At 41.5% G+C, this 26,244-nt stretch overlaps 1 protein-coding gene across 8 annotated transcripts; it reads right to left on the reverse strand.

The window, feature by feature from the left end:
- Positions 1-1,731: 1,731 nt before the first annotated feature.
- On the reverse strand, positions 1,732-25,557 carry sorbs3 (sorbin and SH3 domain containing 3). Of its 8 annotated transcripts, none has more exons than XM_019885150.1 (21): positions 25,237-25,557; positions 14,426-14,483; positions 13,326-13,499; positions 12,077-12,143; positions 11,838-11,947; positions 11,647-11,710; positions 11,196-11,234; positions 10,636-10,720; positions 10,056-10,164; positions 8,579-8,632; positions 8,387-8,497; positions 7,778-7,827; positions 5,792-5,862; positions 5,178-5,236; positions 5,029-5,075; positions 4,725-4,839; positions 4,507-4,632; positions 3,398-3,499; positions 2,805-2,890; positions 2,612-2,718; positions 1,732-2,411 (listed from the first exon to the last, which is right to left on the reverse strand). In XM_019885150.1, exons 2-21 carry the CDS (start codon positions 14,435-14,437, stop codon positions 2,350-2,352), a joined length of 1,650 nt encoding a protein of 549 aa, XP_019740709.1. In that variant the 5' UTR covers positions 14,438-14,483; positions 25,237-25,557; the 3' UTR covers positions 1,732-2,349. The 8 variants fall into 8 exon arrangements, with proteins under 8 accessions (XP_019740709.1, XP_019740704.1, XP_019740703.1 ...); XM_019885145.1 differs by having other exon boundaries at positions 1,732-1,946; positions 3,002-3,499; XM_019885144.1 differs by having other exon boundaries at positions 3,002-3,499; positions 11,838-11,944; positions 25,237-25,554.
- Between the last annotated feature and the right edge of the window lie 687 nt (positions 25,558-26,244).

Consider the following 26,244-nt stretch of genomic DNA (forward strand, 5'->3'; position numbering starts at 1 on the left):
TTGCCATTGCGAGGCTTCAAACAGGATGTTCTCAGAAAAAAAGTGGCAACTGAGCTTAGTCACAATGTCATCAGCATGTTGCAACAGAGATACAAAGAGACCGGAAGAGTCACGGAAAGTGAGAAGTTGACATCTTTGGAAATGTTCATTGATCGAACTCCTGTTGTGCACCTTGCCATTCAGATCGCTGTTTGAGAACAAGTGGTAGAAAGAGAACTGAAACACGAAACAGACGAGCATGCACAGCCGCAACATGCCTGCTACAATTAATGCAACTAATTTTACAATACTAATACAATTAAAACTGCTCTTTACCATAACATCATCAATGCTAATGCAATCAATACAGTACACACTGCTTCCTTATTTCAGTTGCAACCCACCTCCTATCATTATCGCTGTCCATTGTCCTTCTATCACTCTGAAAACCCGAATCAGTGGTAACAGGCAGCTTCCCCACAATGTGTCATTAAGTCTATTCTAGACTTGAGAAAGATGTTTTCCTTGCCCCCATCGCCTAGTGCTTTCTCATGTTGGGTTTAGTTGTTATCTTCATGTGTAAAGGTCTGGATCTGCTCTACACAAGTGTCATGAAATGGGTTCTGTGGTGAATTGGAGCTACATAAATTAAAAATGGAATTGAATATATGACTGTTGCCAATTAGGTACCAAATTCCAAATTTATTTCTCATCACAATTTGTTTGTGTGTGTGTGTGTTGAAGAAAATGTGTTTTCAAAAAGTGTTGTTTTCCTTACTTTGGAATGGGTGTGTATAGTAAAATGTATAAGAACTCATGAGTAATTTTGCAACACTCAGCCTTTTTAATAGCTTTAAAAAAACTAACATACCTGCTATACCATACATTGGAAAAGCAAATAGTTCTTAAGCAAATATATATTACACTTTGTAATTTTTAATAAAAGCTTACACTCTGTACATTGATCTTCAGATTACTTGATTAATTTTACAGTGACAATGTCAGAAAATTTCTTTAAAAAAAAAGGCTGTCAAGATTACCCATAATTCTACCACCACCACAAAGGATGCTTTTATATTGTTCAAAGCAGGAAAGACATTAAGGAGCGGCTAACAGCATGCAAATAATGTGCGGTGTAAATTTTTAGTGGCAAGACAGACAACTTTAAAACTGTCTGTTAAACGAGACAGACTTCTTCCAAACACATACAAAAGTCATGTTGGTTTTTTTTTTTATTCTAAATATGAAATAAAAAAGAGACAAGACATTCACAATCAATAGGAAGAAATCAGTGCATGTGCTAAGAGATTTTATTTTTTGCTTTTCTGAAAAGCCTTGTGGATGGAGAAAAACCGAATGGCACAAATTGTCCCTTTCTAACTTATGGGAATCTAGAGAGAGAGAGTCATGTTGCATCTTCAAACTTCTTCAAAGATCTGAAAAATAATCTGAGACAGAAAATGTTTGGAGATATTAGTCATCGATTCCGCAAAATATTGGAAATTCGTACAAAATTATTTCAGTGGTTTGTGGTGGCGTAGTGGTGGCTGAATGCAGGACGTTCAAATGAACAGTCCTGGTTCTGGAAAGAAAAACACATTTGCTGCGGCTGCAAATAATTGTGGGACAAAATCATTCGTTCTTTGCATGTCTTCAGCATCCAGTCTTTCTTAAGTTGGGTTTATATGCAAGTACAAAGCCGGTGCAACACACTCATGCAGGGAAGTGAGGGCTTCTCTTCTCTGGCCATGGAATTCTAAATATGAAATAAAAACTAGACAAGACATTCACAATCAATAGGAAGAAATCAGTGCATGTGCTAAGAGATTTTATTTTTTGCTTTTCTGAAAAGCCTTGTGGATGGAGAAAAACCGAATGGCACAAATTGTCCCTTTCTAACTTATGGGAATCTAGAGAGAGAGAGTCATGTTGCATCTTCAAACTTCTTCAAAGATCTGAAAAATAATCTGAGACAGAAAATGTTTGGAGATATTAGTCATCGATTCCGCAAAATATTGGAAATTCGTACAAAATTATTTCAGTGGTTTGTGGTGGCGTAGTGGTGGCTGAATGCAGGACGTTCAAATGAACAGTCCTGGTTCTGGAAAGAAAAACACATTTGCTGCGGCTGCAAATAATTGTGGGACAAAATCATTCGTTCTTTGCATGTCTTCAGCATCCAGTCTTTCTTAAGTTGGGTTTATATGCAAGTACAAAGCCGGTGCAACACACTCATGCAGGGAAGTGAGGGCTTCTCTTCTCTGGCCATGGAAAAGCGGTGAACATGCATGTCCCGTCTTAAGGTAGGTGATGAGGGTGGTTGTTGAGCTCTTGGAATGTGAATCCATGTGAATGTGATCAAACAAAAAGTCAAACTGGTGTCACATAATTCCCGGGGAAAGTCCCAAAAGCGTGAGTCCTTTCTGACGTACCTGCAGCATACATATTGAAAATGTGCATTATACAACAGAAAAAGTAAAGCCAAGACTCATTGGCACTAGTGACTGAAGTCAATTCGGCGATGTTTCATTTTGTCCTCTAGACGGCAGCACTGACACGTCATTTATTGATTGCATTCTGAAGAAGTTTGCATTTTGGGTATTGTGTCAGAAGCTCATAGTCAATTACTCACCTACAAACCAGCCATCGTCGCATTTCTCCATGACTTGGACAACGTCGCCTTCCTTGAGTTCTAATTCATCTACATTCTGTGGTTTGTAGTTGTAGACGGCCTTATATCTGAATGGACATGAAATCACAAATTCAGTACCGTTACAACACTTCATTCTTTTATTATGGTGAAATTAGGTCGTGTACTGTATTACGGTTTACGTTGCACTGCTGTGGAGCCAGCAGTGCTTGGCACTTGTCCAGGTGGAAATGAGTTGGCCCTGGGATTGGAGAGAGCACCCTAGAGAGAAAAGAATGAATATCTCCCGTCAAGTACGCAAAAGTAAAGAAAAGCACATCTTGGCAGATGTGGGCATAGAGTGAGTTTCCACAGGAGGCAGTGAGGGCAGACCTGTGAGAAATCATTGTGTCCGAGAGCGTTCACTGTGCTATGTGCAGATCTCGCTACAGAAGCAGATGGTGATGCAGAGCTGAGAGTGTTGTGGTTGGCAGGTGAAGCAGGTTTGGAGGAATTGTGAGGCCAAAGATTGGCAGATTCTTTAGATAGCGATGTCTGAACGGGCGAGTGCGACTGTGCTGCTGCACCGTAAGACAGGGGTGAAGGTGGATGCTGGGGGGAGTGCTCTCGTTTGGGGCTGACGCATGTGGGGCTGAAAGGGGACAATGGCGACTGCAGGCAAGGTGAGTAGAGCGGACGGCCTGGACTCTGGGGACCAGGGGACATAGGAGACATGGGGCTTGTTGAGTAGTCGTCCGTGGAGTATTTGGTGCGGGGCATTTTGTTGACCTGAACGTAGCTGGCAGGGAAGATGCCACTCCGGTTTGTCCCTGAGATCCTCCCCTCCAGCCACTTGTCATCAACACATCGTGTTATATTTATTACTTCCCCCTAAGGTACAGAATGAACACAGTTACAAATTAAGCATTCTTTGCTTAACTTGACAAACTTCACATTCAAGTTAATACCATTGCAGAGACAACAAAATATTTGAGAGGAAAAATAATGTGAATCAGAAAGTTGCTAATTCCCTTTTTCTGCAAATATTCTACACTTTGTTTGACAAGTGCTTGAATGCAGCTACTCATTTATATAGAAATGTTACAAACTATTGTTCGAAGCCAGGGGTGCCCAAATTTTTGGACCAAAGATCGACTTTTCGATCAACCAACCTCATGCGATCAACCAGTTACCGCACACGCGCTCGCACACGCACGCCATGATGAGCAAAAGCCTGACACGGAGGCATGCGACGCACTTTTGCAGCCTGTTAATTACCGTCGCTCACAGGTACCGTTTTAAACTGCTTCCCTCTGCCCTCTAGATTCTTAATCTTTGCCCTTGACCTTGGTGAATTGTACACGAAACAACTCTGAATGAGAATAATGATACCGATAAAAGATATAGCGCAACAGCTCTAATCACAAGCTGCGATTGCAGACTGCTGAGCACTAACAACTTCCGGTGACGCAGGTCACGCGCCACCGTAGGTTAAAGATTGACCTGCTTTATTTTATTTTGTTAATACTTTTTGTGAAAATGAGACTGATTAGGGTGCAGTGTACACTAACACAAAAACTAGATTATTAACATGCACAAAGACACACAAATGGTTTGGTTTTTTTCTCCTCTACACTCGCGATCGACTTGGGACCAGTCCGCGATCTACCGGCCGATCGCGATTGACGTAATGGGCACCCCTGTCTCTAAGCTTTCAATGAATGAAGCCCAGGCCCTAAGCAAGTCTAGCCAAAGTGCAGTCGAAATTTGCGCAGCGGTGGATTTTCGGTCATTTTTTTCCATCAGAATTTGTCAAACAAACACAAGCTGTTGTCTAATGCTAGATTAAACACAGCAACATGGTCAATGTTTACATTAAGTACGAATACAGTCCTCACCTTTCGAAAGGGAAGCTCAACTGGAAGGTCAGCGTTGAAATTATACAGTGCTACTGCTTCACCATAGTCCAGCACCTGCACACTGGGAGGCTTCATAGGCGTTGGTTTCTCAGATGGAGGAAGAATCTGACGGGAAACGTCAAAAGCTCAGCTCAAGTACATGAAAAGACAAACCGAAAAACTGCATGACGTCAGAGCCACAATGGCGTTCTTTTTACCTCGACATATGTGGTGGGGAAGATGCCCGCTCGACCGTGATGTTCTCCTTCAAACCAGTTGGCGTCTACTTGCCTGTGGATGTAAACAATGTCGCCCCTATGCAGCGTGAGCTCCCTGTGTGGGAAATGAATTCAAGATGAAGCAAGAGCCCCAATAGGTTACAACACCAATATGTCGATTGTCGAGAACGGCAGACCTAAAAATCGAATACTTTTGTCCGACTTAGTTGATAATTCTATGTGCAGTTGTGCTTTATTAATTTTATACTTAAAAAAAAAAAATCAGATCAATGTGGGGACTCACTTTGGCGATTGAGCCTGGAAATTGAATTTGGCCCGAGCCGCTTTCATCTGAAAGCAAAAAAAAAAAAAAAACTGCTTAATATTTCAATGTAAACAAGATGACAAAAGTTGAAGCAGTCGCATTTAATGATGCTTTTCATAAGGATCTACCTTCTTTTCTTCTTTCTTAGGCGAACGGTCCATCGTGTCATTGGAAGCGGAAAGTCGATCTACCGAGCAAAGTGATCATACAGCTGAATTAGAGGAGCCTAAAAAGCCCTCCGTTTCCTGTACAGTATTCTAATAAAAGAACAAGTGGGATCTTCAAAAATTCAACAACATACTGAACCTAAATAATTACGCTGATCTCATAAAACTAAAACAGGAAAACAAATGGGATAAAGCTAATCTCCAACATGTATTTTCGGCTCTCCTTCCTCTTTTCCAAGGTTTCCTCCCTCCACACTCATACACTATTCAGTTCAGCTTCACTTTTTTTTTTGTTTGTTTTGGTTTTACAAAACCACCATGAACACTTGATTAGCCTCAGCAGCAGGCAAACGACGCAATGGAATACAAACGTGACCACATATTAAATTACTGGGCGATTCTAGTGAGTCACTAGAGAGCTCATTGAGAGTGTACAGTCGTGTGGTGTGAAGCGATGCTTTAAGCAACAGACCTGGATTAAAAAAAAAAAAAAAAATAGCAAATTGGATTTGCATCAACAGCTCATTAAACATTGAAACATCTTGTTCAGATTGACATGAAAGAACTTTGTTTACCAAATGAAGGAGCGAAGACCGATGAGGGGCCAACGGAGTGACGAATGGGCTGCTTAGGCTCAGATGATTGACTGAAAAGAATTGAATAATATGAAGTAACCTTTTGCAAAGGTGCTCCTACTTTACTACATATTCAGGTTGTCTGTACATTACTTCACTATCCCCTCCCCCAATTGGCCTGATTTACAGTACGAGAATTGTTTGATGACGTCGGCTTCAAGAACGATTCTGACAAATGTTTTGTTACAGCCTAAAACCCGCAAGCTACGGACATTCAAAAATGCAGTCTAATCTAAAACAAAATAAACACACATGCAGGTTAGGTTTATGTTTTTCAGTTGTTACCATGAGCTACTCTAAAATTTTTGGTTCGACAGTTAGCAAAGCTATGGGAACACGTTATGATAGCGCATTGTCATTTTTCTTCTCCGTGCTAGAAAGTTAATAAAAGAATGACACAGTACTATGTGCAGAGGAGTTTTTGTGTTGACGTGCAAATTAATCAAAATGGGTATTGTATATATTTGACAGTCAATCTGACTATCCATCATCCCTCCATTTTCCCATCCGCTTTATCCTCACAAGGGTCGCAGGGGGTGCTGGAGCCTATCCAGGCCACCTTCGGGCAGTAGGCGGGGGACACCCTGAACCGGTTGCCAGCCAATCGCAGGGCACACAGAGACGAACAACTATCACACTCACACCTAAAAACAATTTAGAGTATTCAATCAGCCTGCCATGCATGTTTTTAGAATGTGGGAGGAAACCGGAGTACCCGGAGAAAACCCACGCAGGCCCAGCCGGGGAGAACATGCAAACTCCACACAGGAAGGCCGGAGCCGGGATCAAGCCCATGACCTCTGCACTGAGAGGTTGACGCACTAACCACCGGACCACCGGGCCACCCTCAATCTAACAACAGTATGACAAAAATGTTTACTTTTGCACATTTCCGTCAGTATTTTTATTTTATTTATTTTTTTTTTGAAATAAAAATTTAATTCAGGACTTCTACTTTTATGAGAGTCTTCTTGACACTTCTATTCTAAAAATAGTAAGTACAGAGTGTGAGTACTTTTGCAACCTCTGCCGCTTTGTAAACTGTCATGAATTGGAAGAAGAAGGGCAACACAGTTTCCTGCTTAATTACTTTGTCACGCATGTTGCTTATTTCATTAAGATTAAGCATCTTCATTCAATCATTTTTAAGCACTGAGAAACTTATTTGAATGAAGATATCAGTAGTTCTGAATTACTCTGAAAACAAACAGTAGCACGCGCTTCGTGTTAGCAGCAACTAAACATGTCAGTGTGACAGGATGCCGAAAAAGCAGACTACATTTTGCCACTTTGTCCTGTAATTCCACAGATCCTTAGCAACAGACTCTTGAAAAAATGCCACTGAACCAAAAGCCTTAAAAGGTCAATCCCAGTGAAACCAACTGAGCAAATAACAGCGAGAATCTTCCAAGAATGCATTACACGCACGGTTAGAAATGTGGAATGCTGTCTGAAGGAGTAAATGTACTGTACTTAAACCTGCTGAGGTTATTTTGAGGGGGTGGGGGGACTTGAAGTGTAATCACTTTGTCATGACAAGTCAGGCAGGGAGAAAAAAAAAAGCTCAAAGTGAAGTGGTTTATTGTTGTGTTATGTGGTTATTGATCCTGGACTTTGCATTACTCTGGAATTTATTTACACTCCTTGTCACAAGTTGACTGGGGATAATTAAAAATGAAAACACAGGCTATATCCACAACTTCAATTGTTAGCTAATGATTAATTCCTAAAGCAAACCAAACAGTTTGAAATGTTAGATGTTGGATGATTTCATCGTTGACTGAAAAACGCATAACAAAAACAAAGTGAATGGCAAAGTAAATGAATGAGATTGGAATCGTACAATGCTCCTTTTGTCACAACCACGATTTAAAAATAAAGTCATTGTAGTTTTATCGGCTATGTTTTTTCCAAGTGGTTACAGACCTGTAGTTTGTGTTTCCAGCTCTTGCAGCAGTCACTGGATCCCTGGTCCCCTGGAAGCAGAATACACTTTTCAAAGTTTGCTCCCTTCGGCCTCCACTGTCTCCCAACTTGGAGGAATTCATTCTTTGAACAACACATGCAGGCAACACAGTGGTGCTGACCACTCCCCAGGGGGAGTGAGAAATCAACTGGGTCCTATGCTCCTTGGCTCACCAAGTCCACTCATGATTTCAAAAACATTCAGAAACAGGAAGGGCAAGACATCGGCACATAGGCAGGATCATTTCCAGAGAATCTTTGTAGAACAGTGAATTTGGGTGCTCTATGCAAGTACAGCTGGCATATTTAACTTTGCTGAGGTGGGAGCGTGAGGGGGAGGGAGGGATGCTGCAGGCAGATGATTAGACGGATGAGTCAACGTGCAAGACAGGGAGGTGATTCTTTAGTTGTCATCCAGGTCAGGACACACAAGAAACACAGCTAACAGTAGCAAGCGGTGAGGCTCATACAGTCGAGATGGGAGGGATTGGGCTGCGTTCTGGGGACTAACAAGGAGTCTTCAGCTGAGACAATCAAGGAGGATTTGGGGCAGAGGGGGGTGCTCAGTACCTCACCCCAGCCTCGACGCTGCTGTTTCTTCTGGGACAGTCTCTTTTCCAGACCCATGATATCCGAGTCCAACTCGGCCTCAAAGCGACTCAGTTCAGAGAATAGACTGGCCTGAGCCCAGGTAATGATGTCACAGTTGGCACTGGGCATTGTGGAATTGTTTTTGCAATATGAAACAGCGAGATCGCTCACCTCAACTGAAGGAGACTTTGACTTCTCAGCCCGTTTGTTTGGCGACCGGCAACCCTTTGGTCAGAAAAAAACATTGACTTAAAAGTGATTGTTGATAATGAAATGCAACATTACATGCACATATCACACACACAAATTGAGTAGGCTATGCTTCATTTCTGGTTTCCGTTATTAAAGAGAAGTATGAGCATGAGTTTCATTTTTAACTAAGTGGACAACAGTGCATAAAGTAAATATAGATATCTTGTGATGGTGCATTTGTTGTTCAACATGTCTTACAGACAAGTTGATGGCTGATAATGCCAGTCATTCGGGGAAGGAAACAGAGCCACTATATATGTATGCAAAAGTCATTATGTTCACTGTTATCGGTGAACACCTACATTTTCTTTTTTGTTGTAACAGTTTGTTACAACAAAAGACTGATTTTGCAGTTACAATATATAAAACAGCCTCATAATGAATGTCTAACAGATTGAAAATGAATGAATGAATAAATGGGCGGGGGGGCTGTAATTCTCAATATCCTATAATCTATCCTAGATTAACATGAAATAGCAGTTATTTGCTTTTAACCAAGAACATGAGTACTGTTATATAATTATTACACATCCACCTGCTTGTCCTCATGAGGGTCACCTTTGAGTTGGTGCCCATCTTAGCACGTTATTTAAAATATATACTTAACAATAATACATACTGTATGTAAAAAAAAACAAACTGCTTAGTGCTGACTGTAACACAGATAAACGCACATTTGGTGCTGTTAAAAGTAGTTTATGTTGTGATTCATAAAACTGCTATTCATTTTCCCTTAACAAGTGAAAATAACTGAATCCCACTTGCAAACTCAATACAGTTTAACAAGAAAGTCCAATTTCCTTCTGTTTCCAATACTGTCGTGTTACAATAAATCTCTGCTGGCAGGAAGCAGCAACTTCTTTCCAAATGGTATGCCAAGGCCTTCCTTTCATTCTCATTCCATTCACAGACCATAAAGTCACTGTAAAGCCCCCGACATTGGTCTGTGCACAGTTTGTCTGAGACACTCTTATGCTGCACCTCAAAAGGTTCACACCACAACACAAATCACAAGACACTTCAGCTCCTGTGGAGTGTGTATGTGAATGTGTGTGTGAATAAATATTTATTCTAGTCATGAATGCATACACAGGGTTCTACATGCACTAAATTCGGAGGATTGTTGCTTTTAAAGAGGACAAATTCCCTGCGGTCCTTGTAGAAAAGACTTATCCTGAACAACACTAAATATAAACCCGAGCGGAAATGCTAAGATCATGAATATGGAACTGAACAACAGCTTTTGAAAAGATCTGTTGGATAACCACAAGTTACTCATTAGCTTGTTGTGACAAGAACGCCAAAACAGTACCAGACCATGAAAGAACGTGGCAGAAAATGTACAAAGTGGTAAGCTGGTTACAGAAACAATTTTTAAACGTGTGAGACTTTGTACCTGGCCAAGGCTTACTGAAGAAACACCTTTTTCGGGCTCAAAGTCAAATATGCTCTTGGGTTGAGGCTTCTGCTTCCCTGCAACTGACAGCTCATTGACATCTTGGCTCCTGAAACATGACACCCAAGTGGATGTGCAAACACACAACCACCATGGGCAGCAACTTAATCACTGCCTTATTGTAAGTGCTGGAACAACAAATCCCAACTTGCAGCCCACCCCACCGCCTAGTCCAGACACGATCGTTGGCTTTCTTTAACATGAGGCGTGTTACAGTGAATTCGGAGAAAGCGGCCACATTTCGAATCCCACAGAAACCCATTCAGAAATTGCTTGTAAATTAATTGGCTCAACGGAGGTTGGGTTGTGACTTGCGCTGCTTTGTGCGGCTATTTTAATTATTTTTTTAAAGGCTAAGAATTGGTCTGCTTCAAAGAGGTCCCACAGTGTAGGGCCCCTGGATTCAGTTACAATATGCAGATAGGCTTATAATTGGCAATGATTATGTGTGCACTCGATGCTCTCCAGTGCATACAAGAATATGCTCAGCTGTTTGTGGCGTCAGTGGGAATCAGCTTACCAGTCAGGCAAGGCTCCATGCGGTGATAGCCTGAAGAGATATTGGTTGGCTTCTTCATCCTCTGTGCTTGTAGTGGCCCTCTTGCCTGAGAATACATGTAATTGTTATTTTTGTTTTTTTTAAATATATGACATGATTGAAAGAAAAATGTTACAATCATTGAAAACAATGTTTATTTTAGTAGAAGCTACAGATGGGCATGATAATCATTTAAATGATTCAAGAATTATTGATTGCGTTGTTAAAAACGTCTTGAATTTTGAAGAAAGTGAAGTGCACGATTTGGCTGGATGCAGCCAACAGAGGTGCTGAGACATTGGTAGCCTCAACTAGCTTGCAACATAAAATCAGCTATGGGAAGTTGAGCAACATCCACAAAGACATCCACTCCAGCTCGGACTGAAAGACGAGATCAGAATTTTTAGGGAAGTTTTCGAAAAGCATGAAAAAAATATTTTGAAAAGTTACAATGACTTGATTAAATAATGTATAATTTTCCCCAATGCTAAGGAAGAAAATCTAGTCAAATGACCAATCCTAGGAGAAGAAGAAACACTTACATCTAGCCGACCACTTGTCTGATTCCTCCTGCTCACACTCTGCTCAAAAAAAAAAAAAAAAGATCAGACATCATTGGTTCCTATCTAAAATCATGACAAAGACATCACCGTTGTGGCTTGTGATATGAGCAGAACTTCTGCTTCATCTTTTCTTGATTGTTTTGTTAATGGCACTGCGATTGGCTGACAACCAGTTCAGGGCGTAGCCTGCCGACTGCTTGTAGACAGCTGGGATAGGCTCCAGCATGCCCGCGACCCTCATGAGGAGAAGCGGCTCAAATATGGATGGATTGATTGTTAATGGTGCCAGAAATGCAGAGGGCAATGATAATGATCATAATAATTACAATGATCATTATTAAAATATCAAACGTGTCACCATGACATGTATTGTGTGTCCCTGTTCTGTCAATGGCGAGCGTATGAAGAGAAGGAGGCAGAGCAATCATACCTTCTGGCTTCTTATGTATTTGTTTGAACATGCTCTTGTACCAGTCTCTGGGCTTGTTTACACTCTGGTGGAAGAAAAAGAAAGGAGGTCGGGAGGGTAAAAAGATATTTGAGCTACTCAATAGAGGGATTGTAAGCAAAACTAAGAAAATAAAAAGAGAGATGTCTTTTAAAATGTTTCTTTATTCTTACGGATCTGGAGGCAATGGGCATCCCCGTTTCATCCACTGGGCCAATTCCTGAGAATTTGATGAGTCTTTCCTCACTTGTGGAAGGAGGCTGAACCCCATTGGTAAGCCCTCCTGGGTGACAATTGCCATGTTATTACTGGATTAAAACTTTCACCAATGCTGTCAGCTCATCTTGTTAGTTTTGTTGAATGTAGAATGGTATTTCCATCCATCTGCCCCCAAAATAAGGCTGAATTTTACCATGTGAGGGGCCATAATAGGATCCAAAGCTGGGAGTAGTTGGGCCACTTCCATTGACATCAGATGCCTTGAGAAAGACAGAGATTCATCAGTGTGAATAAGGCTTTTGTGTCGTTCCATAACACCATCAGTCACCCATTTAAGAACAATACATGAGTTGAAATATAAAAAAATGTACGTACACGTCACAAATTTGTTTGAGTCTACTCTACTGCTCAGTTCTCTCAGCTGAATAATCATTGTGGGTGAACATGCAAGTAGAAGAGAAGAGAAGAGAAGAGAAGAGAAGAGAAGAGGCCAGCAAGGCCCTCACTGCTGGCCTAAACACAATCAGAAACACTGACCTACATTTACGCCCTAAATTGTAATATCTGCTCCATGAAATGTTATTAAATCTCCCAATAATCCATTCTGTTCTTTTTGTTGCGTATTTCTATGTGAATTTCTTTTTTTTTGTCCAATCAGAACTCAGCCCTTCTTTGCTGTTTATTTAATATGCCCGCAGCCTTCAGAATCAGTAGCACAGGCCAATGTAACATAACTTATATGATCAATGGGACTGTTACTTTTAATAATCAGATTTCAAGTTTCGGCGGCCCGGTGATCAAGTGGTTCGCGCGTCGACCTCACAATGCAGAGGTACCGGGTTCAATTCCAGCTCTGGCCTCCCTGTGTGGTGTTTGCATGTTCTGCCCGGGCCTGTGTGGGTTTTCTCCGGGTACTCCGGTTTCCTCCCACATTCCAAAAACATGCATGACAGGCTGATTGAACACTCTAAATTGTCCCTAGGTGTGAGTGTGAGCGCGGATGGTTGTTTGTCTCTGTGTGCCCTGCGATTGGCTGGCAACCGGTTCAGGGTGTCCCCCGCCTACTGCCTGAAGACAGCTGGGATAGGCTCCAGCAGCCCCCGCGACCCTTGTGAGGATAAGCGGATCGTAAAATGAATGAAAGATTTCAAGTTTTTCCCCTCACAGGGCCAATGACCTCAGCATTTTTTCATTTCAATTAGTTGGTCGATGCAAAACTTGTTGCACCCAAATTTGACTTGCAAAACAGCGATCTGTGATATATATTTCAGTTACATTTTAGTTGTGAGATGGTTGTGATGGCATTAAGAGGAAGTCGACACTGAAGGTTCTGGTACAAAAAGCACTGTCAGCCACGAATAAAAACTGTAATGCTAAATTTGTCCACATGAAGGGGCACTTGTCCTGAGAGAAGAAAGCTTTCCTGCCATTTCAGGACATACCCTGAACTCTCCAGAAGGAAACCTGGATGATCGGAGGGGGCTGAGAGGAGGAGTTGGCAATCCAGGGGAGATGACCACCTCTTTGGTTAGGTCTGGAGATGTTATGATGTGCTGAGTGGAAGGACCACCAGGCTCCCTGGGGAAGCCATTTGGACAGCCAACGTCTTCAACAAACTGCCATAATTAGAAAAAAAAATGGAAATGAGAACTATATTCATGAAGAAAGACAATGAGTGAACTTTGTCCCTGCCATGTCCTCCAGTTAGCTCTGGGTAAAAAAAAAAAATTTTTTTAAAAAAAACGGGAGGTTGAACTATTCCCTAGACAACAATGGAACGGCATTGGGTTAAAAGTCCCCTAATTTATTTAAAGCAGGACTAGTGAGCGGTGGCGTTCCACCCACTTCATCATCTCATTGTGAGACAAGTGCAGAAAGAACTCATTGAAGGTGCAGAGCGGGGGCACAGAAACAGGAGAGGACCATTATGTGCCTATTAACTCCCTATTCACCAGGCCGCCCCTCATCCTGCGGCCAAGGGGTGGAACTTGGCACGAGGGGTTGAGAAGGGGTCACTGATGTCAACCTCGGTCCAACAAGCTAGCTGTCGTCTTACGGTCGCCGTGGTGATCTTTTTACTGCTGCCTAACGATGGTCAGTCTGACTCTATGATTCGAACTTTTGAATCAGATGCTTTGCTCTCCGTGTGTGTGGTTGCTGGGGGTCATGAGAAAGCGCCATAGCTTCATTGTGGCGCCATAACATTCGGCACAATGCGATGGGATGCAATTCAACAACTCAAATAAAAATGTGCTTCAGGTAATGGTGGTCACATTCATAGTTTGCAGTGGTCGACAACTGTATTGAATCACATTTTGTGTTTTTATTGTCATCTTTATTGCCAGCATAGCAGCTCATATGACTGGGCAGGTGTATCTAATGGAGGGACCTATTTTTTTTGTATTCTAATGTTCTCGAGGAATTGTGAAAGAGCTTGATTGAGAATGTTTTTTTCCCAAAAAAATACAGTAGTCAAAGGTTTGGACACTTTGTTAATGTCATGTCCTAAATATCTTTAACATCAACAAGTTTTACATTTTACCTGTGACTGCATGTGCTCACTTGTTGGTTCTTGTGGGGCAGAGTCTCTCCCAAAGTAGCTGCAGATAAACACACACCAAAAAATGTCAATAAACACAACAAAGCATACATTCCTGCACTAAAAAGCGATATTATCATCAGATGAGTCTTTTATTTGCGTTTTGCTTTCTTTTGTGCAATACACAGGAGGCAACGCTGATATCCTCAAATGAGAGGGGACAGGATGGAGACCCTTTTCATGTGAAACTATTAGCTTCAAATAAAAAAAAAGTAAACAGAAGATCAATTTGATGCACTTCAAGTATTACAAATTTTGCCAGAAATGTTTTTTGTTGTTGTTGTCCTTACAATCCAACTTTTAAATCAACTAGAAATCCGAAGTTGTCTGACACTTGATAATGCTGCCATGTTGTGACATGTGACATCACAGGGCCTCAGTCGCCTCTAAGTAAAGAACAGAAATTGTTTTATCATTTTGTTCTTTGTTATTGCTCCGTGGCAGAGAGTGCAATAGTGTAGAGTTGTTCTGTCTGATTTGTCACTGGAAATGTACGAACTGTTGAAGTGATCCACCCAGAAACGCCGTGCATTCAATTTTGTATCTCTTCAGATGCACTAAATTTTTGGTAGTAGAATCAGGTCTTTTTAACCCTTAACCTTTTGACTGGGGAGTCATCATAAATCAAGTTTTACATCCAGTCAGAGTTAACAGTGTTCCATTATCTAGCGCCCCAGTATTCCAGAGGAAATTTAGCATCACCCACTTTTCTTGTTGCTTGGGAAAAATCCACCCACAATGACTGTGACTCACATCTGTTCCCGGTCCTACAGTGTTGGACTGATAAAGCGGGTCAGCTCCTGAAAACATTAACTATAATCAACTCCCGCTCTTATATTTAAGATTTTGTCTCATGATCACATGCTGTGGTGGGAATGAAGCAGACAGGCAATCGTCCACAGCGGACAATGCGTGACCCCTGAATGGCATCATTCCTGTCCAAGTGATGACAACATTTGCTTTGGTAGAAGTGTCGTTCTTTCTCAGACGACACTGGTACTGGTGTCAGCACTGCACAACATAGAGAGGCTTTATAGAAGGCAAGACCAGGGTTGATATACGGAGTTCATTGACAATTGACTGTTCTAGTGTAAAATGACGCAAATGGGGTAAGAAAGTCCATGTGTGTGGAAACACAACAGGCTGGTTGGGGGCTGTCCGACAAAGTTTTCACTGATGAGTTTTCCGTATGGAATTTGCAGCTTTCAGGACTGTGGTCAAGTATGTGAAACCAGCTATGGGCAGCACAGAACGCCTGAGTCCAATGTTTTTTTTTTCTTTCTGGACAACAATGTCAGTCTATCAGGCTCATTGTTTCTTAATAAACTTGGTTCCTTTTTTTTTTTTTTTTTAATAACATTTCTGCTTGGTGATGACAGATGGATTTTCATTGCCCAAAACAATGACAGCCAGCTCATTATCTGTTCAACAGAAAACAATGCACACAAAATACATCGCTTAATGTGTTGGACACAGTGCAGCGTCACTCTCAGCAGATTGCGGCTGAAGGCCCATGACCACATGAGTAATGTACTGGCATTTGCAGAAAATAATGTCTTCCTGGAACCACACTCTATCTCACAAAAAGCAAAAACAATATTTGTTTTAAACCCATTTAAAATGTGCCAAAATACTTTGCCATTAATTGCTCCAGGGTTCCCCCTTAGATAACGACGTAACTTATTTACTCTTGTGGCACTAAGCATCCATTTTCTATGGTGCTTGTCCTCATTAGGAATGATGCCAGGTGACGTTGGGTGAGAGGCAGGATATACCATGGTCTGGTCGCCAGCCATTCGCTTGGCAAATATTGGCAAAAATCATTCACCATTCACACCTACAGACAGGTTTGAGCCTTCAATGAACCTATAACAAATTTAACTTGTTTTCGGAATGTGGGAAGAAGGCAGAGTAGTCTGAGAAAACCCACGCAAGGAGGAAACATGGAAGGCCAGAGCTGAGATTTAAACCCCTAATGTCAGAACTATGAAGCACACATGCAAGCCACTGCTCTGCCCTCTGATGACACTACGGGAAATACAAACACTAAAAAGTTATTTCTCCATAATATATCCCCCTTAAGGATCGTGAGAGTATCATACAGTATTGGTATTGCTCGGGCAATGGCAAAGATACTGTTTATTTTTGATGAAGGCCATCAAAAGGATTTAGAAGTTCATACAGTAATCTTATTCCATATTCCAAGATTTATCTACTTCCTGCAGGCCAATTTGGCTCCACTGGTGGAAGTCCAAATAAGCTCATGTCATAATATCAGCCTCTCATTTCTCTCGGGGTCAGCATACAGCGCTGCATCCGTTCGCCTCTTGGGCAAGAATCAATGCTTCCTAATAAGGAATAGACCCTAGTTGATCTTAAAAAAAACAGCCAAGCGTCTGGTTTTGACTTTGAATGTGCGGTGAATGCTTACATAATGACTGAGCATCAAGAGCAGATGCAGAGCTGTAGCACGTTCATCCCCCCACTATGTGAAATGTCTATTAACACCCCAGGAGCTGTTTTTAGGATGGAAAAGAAAAGTACCATAAAAGGTCCAGGTGCACCTTAGATTAAGATTAAATGAGCCGTTTGAGATAGTTCTTGCAAAGCAGACTTCCTACTTCCTATCTGCAGCCGAGTCAAATAGCACTGTGATTTTTATTTTTTTTTTGGGGGGGGGCATGCAAGATGAGAAACTTGGAGTATCGCAAAATACTTCTGTCGACAGGAAACCCATTCACTTACTGCGAGCAATGGACCAGATGTTAGGAAAGACTAAAAAGGGAACCTAAGTCTGAATCTACAGAGCTCCATTCAAGTAATCCAAGCAGAGCCGTTTATCAGACTTCTGCACTGTGACTCATCGGCTAACTGTGAAAAAAGTCTTGAACCAGAACCAGATGACGTACAAGACTATCATTAGAAGTTACTGTGTCCAGCAGGTCAATGGACTTTACCGCACCCATAGGATTCTGGATGTGTCATCACATCAAAGCACATGATGATGATGTCATGCTCACATTGCTTGATGTGTCCTAGATGTATTTTCCGACACTTTTTTTGAAAATATTTTTACTTCTTAGGTTGCACATCAGGGTTTTGAGGTATTTTCATTTTTTTTTTTCAGTTTGGCCTATAATAACTTGCACACTCCAGATTTTACCATGTGTTGCACTTTATAGCTATGACATTTGAGACAAAAAGTCCAACTGTAGCATAACATATCCATTCATTCATAAATATAGTCATATATTACACATTATAAATGATTATTATGATAACCTGATGTCCGATAGAGAAAAAACAAGGGCAGATTCAGAAACAGCACCAAAAAAAATCAAATAATAATCTAGAAAAGTCTACTTGGATCTCAGATTAAAGAATTAAGTCAACATTTGTTGACCGGTGTAATTAATAATTTAACTAAGATACTTTTTATTTACTTTGCTTTTGAGTGTCTTTTAACTGTTTTTTGTAAATGCTCTTAAATATATAATTATATGAAACACTTTGACCTTATGTATGAAATGCGCAATATGCATAAAGCTGCCTTGCCTTGCCTGAGCTATCCATCCATCCATTATCCAAACTGATTTATTGTCACGAAGGTTTCGGGCATGCTGGAGCCTATTCCAGCTAACTTCGGGCAGTAGGCGGGGGTACACCCTGAACTGGTTGCCAGCCAATCGCAAGGCCAACATAGACAAACAACCATTCACACTCACAATCACACCTAGAGACAATTTGTTCCATTAACCTACCCTGCATGTTTTTGGAATGTGGGAGGAAACCGGAGTACCCGGAGAAAACCCAAGCAGGCACAGAACTCACTACATTGTTCTAACTTCTCAAACTGACCACACAAAACCCATTGAATGACATGCACGGTGGTGACACCTGAATTTCTTTGACTTGAATGTGAACCAATGGGAAAATCATGATTCATGGTCAGAGGGAGGATCCTGTCATTTATAAATCATCCACAGAGTCAAGTGATGATGTGAGCTGACACAATGATCTAAGGCGTTTAAGGGGACAAATAAAACTGTCGCTTGATCAGCCTTCCAACAAATTAAACCTTGAACAAAGTTAATCATTGACTCCATCAAGCACACAATCTGGTGAGTGGAAGTCTTAATCCAAGAAGGATACTGACCAAAACTAACAGTACATTACTTAAAGTAGCAATATTCTTGATATTCATCCTCAGCCTACATATTGTACCGTATTAATACACAGCACTTTACTGAACACAAAATCCATATGTATATGTTTCGCAAATTGTATTATAATTACGAGTGAAAGGAAGAGCTCTGTCACATGCACAATGAGAAATTACACACAGGATTAAAAAAGTTACTACCCTCCGGTCACAGAAAGAAAAATCCACAATGCCCACCGAAATAACTGACAAAAGTCATAATAAAGTAAAACGTAGTGAACGTTAACTATTGAAAATCCGGTTTTAGTCCAACAGAATATTTCAATGTTTATGTATGTATTCTCTAGATTGCATGTTTCAGATCCTTCCACATAACAGAACTGAGATTAGTTTTTTAATATTTTTTTTTAGGACACAATCATCCAATGTTTTGTTTTTAGCCACTATTGAGTATTTGTAGGTGTGCATTTTGGGCCATTATCCAGTTGGAGTACACATGAGCTGCAGCTGAGACCAATCTTTTCGACACTGGGCAGCACACTTCCCTCCAGAATACTTTGATGGTCTTGAGATTTAACTGTACCAAGAAACCCTGTGCCGGATTCAATAAAGCAGTGGGAGAAACAAAGCCTCCCCCAGGTTTGGCTATAGGTAAAAAGTCTTAAATTACTATAAGTGGCACTCCAATACAATTGTCAAGAGATAAATTTTGGGTTTCAACATAGATTAGGAAAGGCTGTTGAGATGAGAACATAAGAAAATAACAGGATAAAGTGTTGCAGCCATTAGGGTTATTTCGGGAATGTAGTGAAGAAAACATTGTCAATTTAAGAAAGAGCTCAGCCGAAAATGAATGCCGGTCTGGACCGAAATATACTGTACACATTTGTGACATTGTATAAACTTATACAAATGAGACCAAAACAAATGCATCTTATTAATACAAAAGGCTATCAGGGAATAAACAATCACCAGCACAATGTTGCTGATCCAGCTGACCGAATATAGTCGTGAAACTGAAGAAAGGCGATATTTTAAACTGATGAGATTATTCTGAAGCCATTTGGTGATTGTTGACGTCCAAATGTTCGGCGAGTCAGGCTGAAATTATGTGAGAGGTGTTCGAGGTGCTGCAGGGTTGATCATAAACTCTGCTGCACAAACCAAAACAGACGGAGTCCATACAAGGACCTGCAGCGCAAGTTTATGATATGTAGTTATTGGGGGATACGCTCATTTATCAGGAGAGGAGTTTTTGCCTCCTTGTATGGCGCTTCTGCAGTTGGAGCAGCAGCAGGACTGGAGTGTTTTTCTTGTCAACAGAAAGGAGCTGTGAGCAACTAAAACAATATTCCTGAAGTGAAACCTGAAATTCCTCCAAAATGAGTGAAAAAGTGAGCATCAATAAATTGATAGAAATTGGAAATGTAGTCATTCAGTTGTTTTCGACTTTACTTATCCTCTTCAAGGTGGAGTTGGATCCTATAGCACACTGATTTCAAAGTCAAGGCCCGGGGGCCAGATCTGGCCCACCAAATCATTTTATGTGGCCCGCGAAAGCAAATCAAGCATGTTAAGTTCCATGATGCTTGCTAAAGTCTGAACCAAAATTTCAAATTGTCATATGTAATACACACAATAAGAGTCATGATTCTTGACTTCTGATTTTAAAACTAGTTATTCATCAATTTGTTGTGCTCTGTGTATGCAATATGTGGAGGGGATTAAACATTTGTATGGTTTCCCAAAATTCATAACGGCCCTCCAAGGGAAACCGGACTACAATGTGGCCCACGACAAAAATGAGTTTGACACTTCTGCTATAGTAGATTGACTGCATACTAGTCAGTGGCAGGGCAAAAAAACATTTTCTACCATTTTGAGTCTTTATTGCCTTTGGAATGTGGGAGGAAGCCACAATCGCTCAACTATGAGGCAGACGCACAAAACAAATGATCGACCGTGTGCTAGATTTTTCTTTTTCTGTCTCTATTATTTCCATTGGATGTGATCATTCCACTTATCAATATTGTCCCCTTCCAAAAAAAAAAAAAAGCAGTGTATTGGGGTAAACATCTGAAAGCAACTAATCACTGTATAATCTGCTGCTTCCAACTTTCCGAGAACAGAAAACCTGCATCCTCAACACCGTGAATAAAATGTCACAAATCCTCTTGGCTGTCATTTCGCTTATCTAAAGCTGACGGTGCCCCGCTCATATGCGGGCTGACACGCGGACCCTCCGTAATATTACAAAGGGAATCAGAGGCATCTGTGGAAATGGATGTGACAGCAAGGGAACCCTTGGGAGTGATGCTTTAAGCCTGTGGTGTTCAATCGACGGCCTGGGGGCCATTTGCGACCCACCATCCATGTTTCAGCGGCCCAAGACATGATAAAAAATATATATACAGGAAATGACATTTGACATGGGCCGCACGGTTAGTTTAAAAAAAGGTGAAGGTGGGCAGAGTGAAAAGGGAGGGTGTCAAAAAAATAGATGCCATTCTGACTCATACATTTGTTTATGTACCGCAGAATTTTTCTCTATATTCGAAGATCCAAATAAACCATATATCATTTAAAAACTAGCACAATTTATCTTCAAAACACTGTAGTGAATAAAGATAATTCCATTTTAGAGGCAAAAATAGTTTCTTCCACTTTGTGCTCTTAGGCTGATTTATGAAGACATCACATGAATGATCCTCAAAGTAAGTGTTTGAAAAATGGTCACTTTACCACAATTTGTTCTTTTTTTTGGTTCTGAGTGTGGAGGTGGGATTCAGCCTCTGTCATGTGCAGAGCTGGAACTACTCCGACAAATAGTGGGCTGTTCGCTTGTCCAGAAAATCCTCTACTATTTGCCTTAAAAATCCTCAACTACAATCGAACCTCGTTACAACATACCTCAAGGGACATAATGAATCTGTATGTTATAACAGTAGTTTGTTGAAACCATTTCCAATAAAATGGCCGCCAACTACGACGTATAATGCAGTATGATCATTTATCGATGTAAGAACATGAACATGTAGTACAGTACAAACATGTCAATTACAAATCTGTGTATATGAAGAAAAAATGATTTTATAAGACATGAAACAAACAACTACAGCGCTCTTACTTCATCTCTGAAAACATTCAGTCAGCAAATGTTACCCACCATGGGCAACTGCTAGTGCCGCCGAGATCTGGGAGACTCCCTTTTGAAAGTGAGAGAAAATGTCAGCCTTCTGAGACAGAGAGATTTGCTTCCATTTGCCAGACATGTTTTCAGACCATGTGCTCAGGATGTACAACAATGAACAGAGTCGAGCAGTAACGTTGCTAAGCAACGTAGGGTATCCCGCGTTGTACATTTTGTTCATAAGCAAGGTCATGACGGCAGTTAGCTTCCCACGGTTCGTTGTAACGAAGGCCTTTTCAGCATTTTGTGGGAGAAATCTGGTCTGTCTTGTGAAGTTTATATTATAAAGGTTGGAAGCAAAATCGACAAATGGAAAATGAATTATGTGAAATCGGGACTTAGAAATGTGAACATAATAGGGGATAAAAAGTCAACGGGGTATGTTGAAACGAGGTTCTACTTTATTTGATTTAAAACCTTTAAAAGAAAGCTGATGAAATTAACTAGACAATGCAAACAACATATAATTGCTTTCTTGACTCATTTTGGCGTGTTTCAGAAAATGAAAGAATTGTAAAGTGGCCCTTTCATCCTTCCATTTTTCTGTATGCGGCCCTCAAACGAAAAAGCTTGGACACCCCTGCTTTCAACCCTGCAACCTGGGAAAATACCCTTCCTTCGATTTGCTTTTTCAATGTGTATCAAAACAGGCAGTCAAGAGCGGATGTGGGGAGTGATGGGACTTGTTTAAAAGTGCATCCCGGCATATAACCACTCCTGAGTTAAGTGTTCTAATCCTGCAAGCTTGGAGCAGCCAGACAGGTTTCTCAACATTAAAAAATAAATAAACAGAAAACTGTCTCGAACAACACGCAATGTGTTTTTATGGATTGATCTTTAGGACAAAGCGTGTACTCACCTCTCAAGTGGACTCTGCAAAACTTCCCTGCTCTCACTATATATTACAGTCAGAATACAAGAGCTTGATCTCTCTCTCTCTCTCTCTCTCTCTCTCTCTCTCTCTCTCTCTCTCTCTCTCTCTCTCTCTCCCCCTTCCTCCCCCCACCCCTTTCTCTCTGTCTTTCTCTTTCCCTCCCAAGATCTCGCCCCGCATGCCCCTGTAGCAGACTTCCCAGATGACAAGCATCACCATAGCAACCCCTTCGGCCCCACTCAAAAGGCACCCTGCTCTTGGCTTGTCAGTTCAGGGGACCTGACTCTGTGAAGAAGCCCTTTTGTTGTGATAAGGTGCTATTTTACAGCCTGGGGTTAACCAAAGGGGAATGAGAGCAGTTCATCACCTCCACCTCCCAGATACTGCCCAGTGACTCTGTGACACCACCACTTAGTATCTTTATCTGTCTTGTAACACCCTCTCCTTGTGTGAGTAAAGGCCAAAAGCACCAAAGGAGGATGGGAGCTCTTTCTCTTCTACTGGCTCATTACTTAAACGCCACGTCATCCACTCTGTTTAAAGCAGAGGCTCCCATGAGCTCACACAAACACGTGCTAAATAAACAAAGACTGGATGACAGTTTGTCCCTCCGATGGCAATTTATACTTTTGCGTATTCCAAATTCCTGATTCGAACGTGCCTGGTGGGATGCCATTACCCTTGCACACAATGCTTGCCCAATTAAAACTTGGCTTTCCAGTTCACCCACACATCAGCGAGTGTACGAAACCGAAACAGGAGCGCGCTGACAGTTTTGTGTCCCTGCCGCAGTCAAGTGATCCAGTTACGTGTCGCAATCTGATTGCTTTCTTTCGCAGGTGCACTTTCATCTCTGGAGCAATAAACGAAAGACATCCTGGAGACTTCTGTTTGCTGAAACTTTTTCTGTGTATTATCTTTGGTTCAAGGCAGAAAGTGAAGGACTCCAGTAGTTAAATAATTCAGTGGTCTAGCTTGGTGGTGCTCTCCAAGGCAGATATCCATTTACTGAGCCTGCCCTCCTCGCAGCTTTGTTTTTACCAAATAGTTGAGCTTCTGAACCTGAGAGACAAGCATGTGTGGGTGGGTTGGGGCAATTACATATATCCCGCCATGAACAGACTTTGTCCCTACTGTGAGCACATCTAACACCCTGTCACTATGTGGCAAATCATGCAAGAGGTGATTGACACTTTGACCCCGGCCGTCACAACACATCCTAGTTCATGACATACCAACGTGTGTTCTTTACAGAATGTTAACCGGGTAAGCAACTATGACTTTCTCAAACAATAATGTTTCAAAAATGTTTCAAAAATGTGCACTTTTTCCACTGAGGCTCTCATGGTGACACCCGAGACTCATGTTAAAAACTCTACTTTGATTCAAAATGTGTTTCGTAGTTAAACACTAAGGTCTTTATTTTTGTGCTCAGTGCAAGTCGAGTGTGAAGTGTGGTCTACATCTGCGCAGAGGCAGGCTCGACTTGGTTTTGGTATTTGCTTGACGCAGTTATTATTTTGATCACCTTGTTCGGATGCACGAATAAACATGTTGTTAAATCAATGCCTCTGACTGTGTCAGTCACGGTTGAACAACATTACCTTCCTAAAGGTTTGAGTTTGTGGAGTTTGTGGTTGTACTGACACAATTTAGCATTGTCATGCAAATGAGGTGCTTAGTCCACCCTGTGTGTGTGTGTGTGTGTGTGTGTGTGTGTGTGTGTGTGTGTGTGTGTGAACACTTTGCAACTGCCCTCATTTGCACTGCGCAATCAACAATAAGACAAAGTTGCGACTTTTATTGGTGCAGGTGAGTACACCTGAACAAAGAAAAAGAAAACTAATCTAATCAGAAGAATACATAACGCCCTATTGCTACCACCACATCCATAAAAACCACAGGATTAACTGTGAGCAAACTTGTGATGTCATTTGTGAGAGTCCACAAGTGCAGAAATGTCACACGAACAGGTACAGGTATACACTGGTTAGAAAATCACTGCGGTTATCTTCTCTGTTCTCTGAGGTAGCACTGAAGGAATGTAAGCATGAGAACCAACATGTAACCATCAGGGTGTATTTGTTTTAGCAGGAAACAACATTTTCTACATACATGTCCCACATTATCCTCATAAAGCCTCGAGGGAACTTTAGCTTGGTGAAAAATAACTAACTTTTTTAAACAAATGCACGAAGATGAATGAACAACTGCTTTAGCACATAGCGTCTGAGGCTTTCACACACACAGCAATGCTGACAAACATCAGGACAGTCACATTTTTTTCATGAAGTGTTGTGAAACTTCCTACATTGATGATATCCCTTGAATTGCGGTAGACTTATTGTTGACTTTGTTTCGAGTAAAAGCAATCAAATAAAATTGTCCTATAAACACAGACGCCACTGATAATGGGGGTCATCCTTTGCTGCAGAAGCAACCCAACAAAGCATGAGAATGACATGATTTCTTTTTATCTCCTCCGACCTGCGACCTGGCTGCAGTCAAGATGTGTGCAGTATACTTACAGGCAAGCGCGGGCTGGCCGGGGTCTCCTCAACACAGATGAGTGAAGGAAGTGAAGAAAAAGAGGGAGGAAGCCGTTGCTGCTTTTCTCTCTCTTTCTCTTGTTCTCTGTCTCCAACCAACAGCGTGTCTTTATCTTATGTTGAACCCTCCAGCGTGGCTCTGAAAGTAGGCGAGGGCGGGTAGGCGTGTGTGTGTGTGCGTGTGTGTGTGTGCGTGCGTGTGTGTGTGTGTGTGTGTGTGTATGGCTCGTGTTTGTATGTGTGAGTGTGAGCACATGCTTCAGAGCTCATCAGGGAGATGGCGCTCGCTAATAGTTTCCATCCACAGCTGGAAGTAATAGAGCTTCCCATTCAGGCCATTCTGGCTCTGTGGCACCGCCTTTCATGCGAGACACGATGAGGTCGTTTTCTCTGAACTGAGGGACATGTCATGTAATTGCACAGTCTGATATATAATGTGCCACATTTGAATAAGGCACAGAATAGAATAGAATAGAATGCCTTTACTGTCATTGTACGGTGCAACTCCAAGTTTGTATTTGAAGAATAAAAGGATTGTCTGTAGTGCAAATAGCAATAAGGCGCACATTTTATATGTACAGTATAAAAGTGTTTTGGATTTGTGTTGGTTTTATTGTGAGCTCAGTGCATTGGTGGCTTGTATGACGCTACCTCCGAGTCTGTTTGTTCCGGTCCTGATGGGCCGGTAGCGCCTGCCAGGGGGGCATTGAGTCAAAGAGGGGATTGGGTGCGATGATTGTTGCCACCTGCGACTGCCACAGCTCTTCTCAGGCAGCAGGACGTTAAGGACGTTGACCACTCTCTGGAGCCTCTTCCGTTGTGCCTCAGTGAAGCGGGAGAACCACACTGTGATGCATGACGTCAAAACGCTCTCTATGGCTGAAGAAAGACGGAAGTAGAGGTGACAAAAGTGCTTATAGACTCAGTTCTTAAGTAGCAGTACAGATCTTTGTAGCGGGGACAGCAAATGCATTTATTCGAAAAATG

The sequence above is a fragment of the Hippocampus comes genome, unplaced genomic scaffold, assembly GCF_001891065.2.
Source record: "Hippocampus comes isolate QL1 unplaced genomic scaffold, H_comes_QL1_v1.1 scaffold45, whole genome shotgun sequence".
In the NCBI taxonomy this organism is placed as follows: Eukaryota; Metazoa; Chordata; class Actinopteri; order Syngnathiformes; family Syngnathidae; genus Hippocampus; species Hippocampus comes.

Coding starts and splice junctions, on each gene's coding strand:
- sorbs3 (XM_019885142.1), bottom strand. Junction 4,840..5,028: donor TTCCAGGCTCAATCGCCAAA/GTGAGTCCCCAC, acceptor TTTCCCACACAG/GGAGCTCACGCTGCATAGGG. Junction 2,412..2,611: donor CGACGATGGCTGGTTTGTAG/GTGAGTAATTGA, acceptor TGTATGCTGCAG/GTACGTCAGAAAGGACTCAC.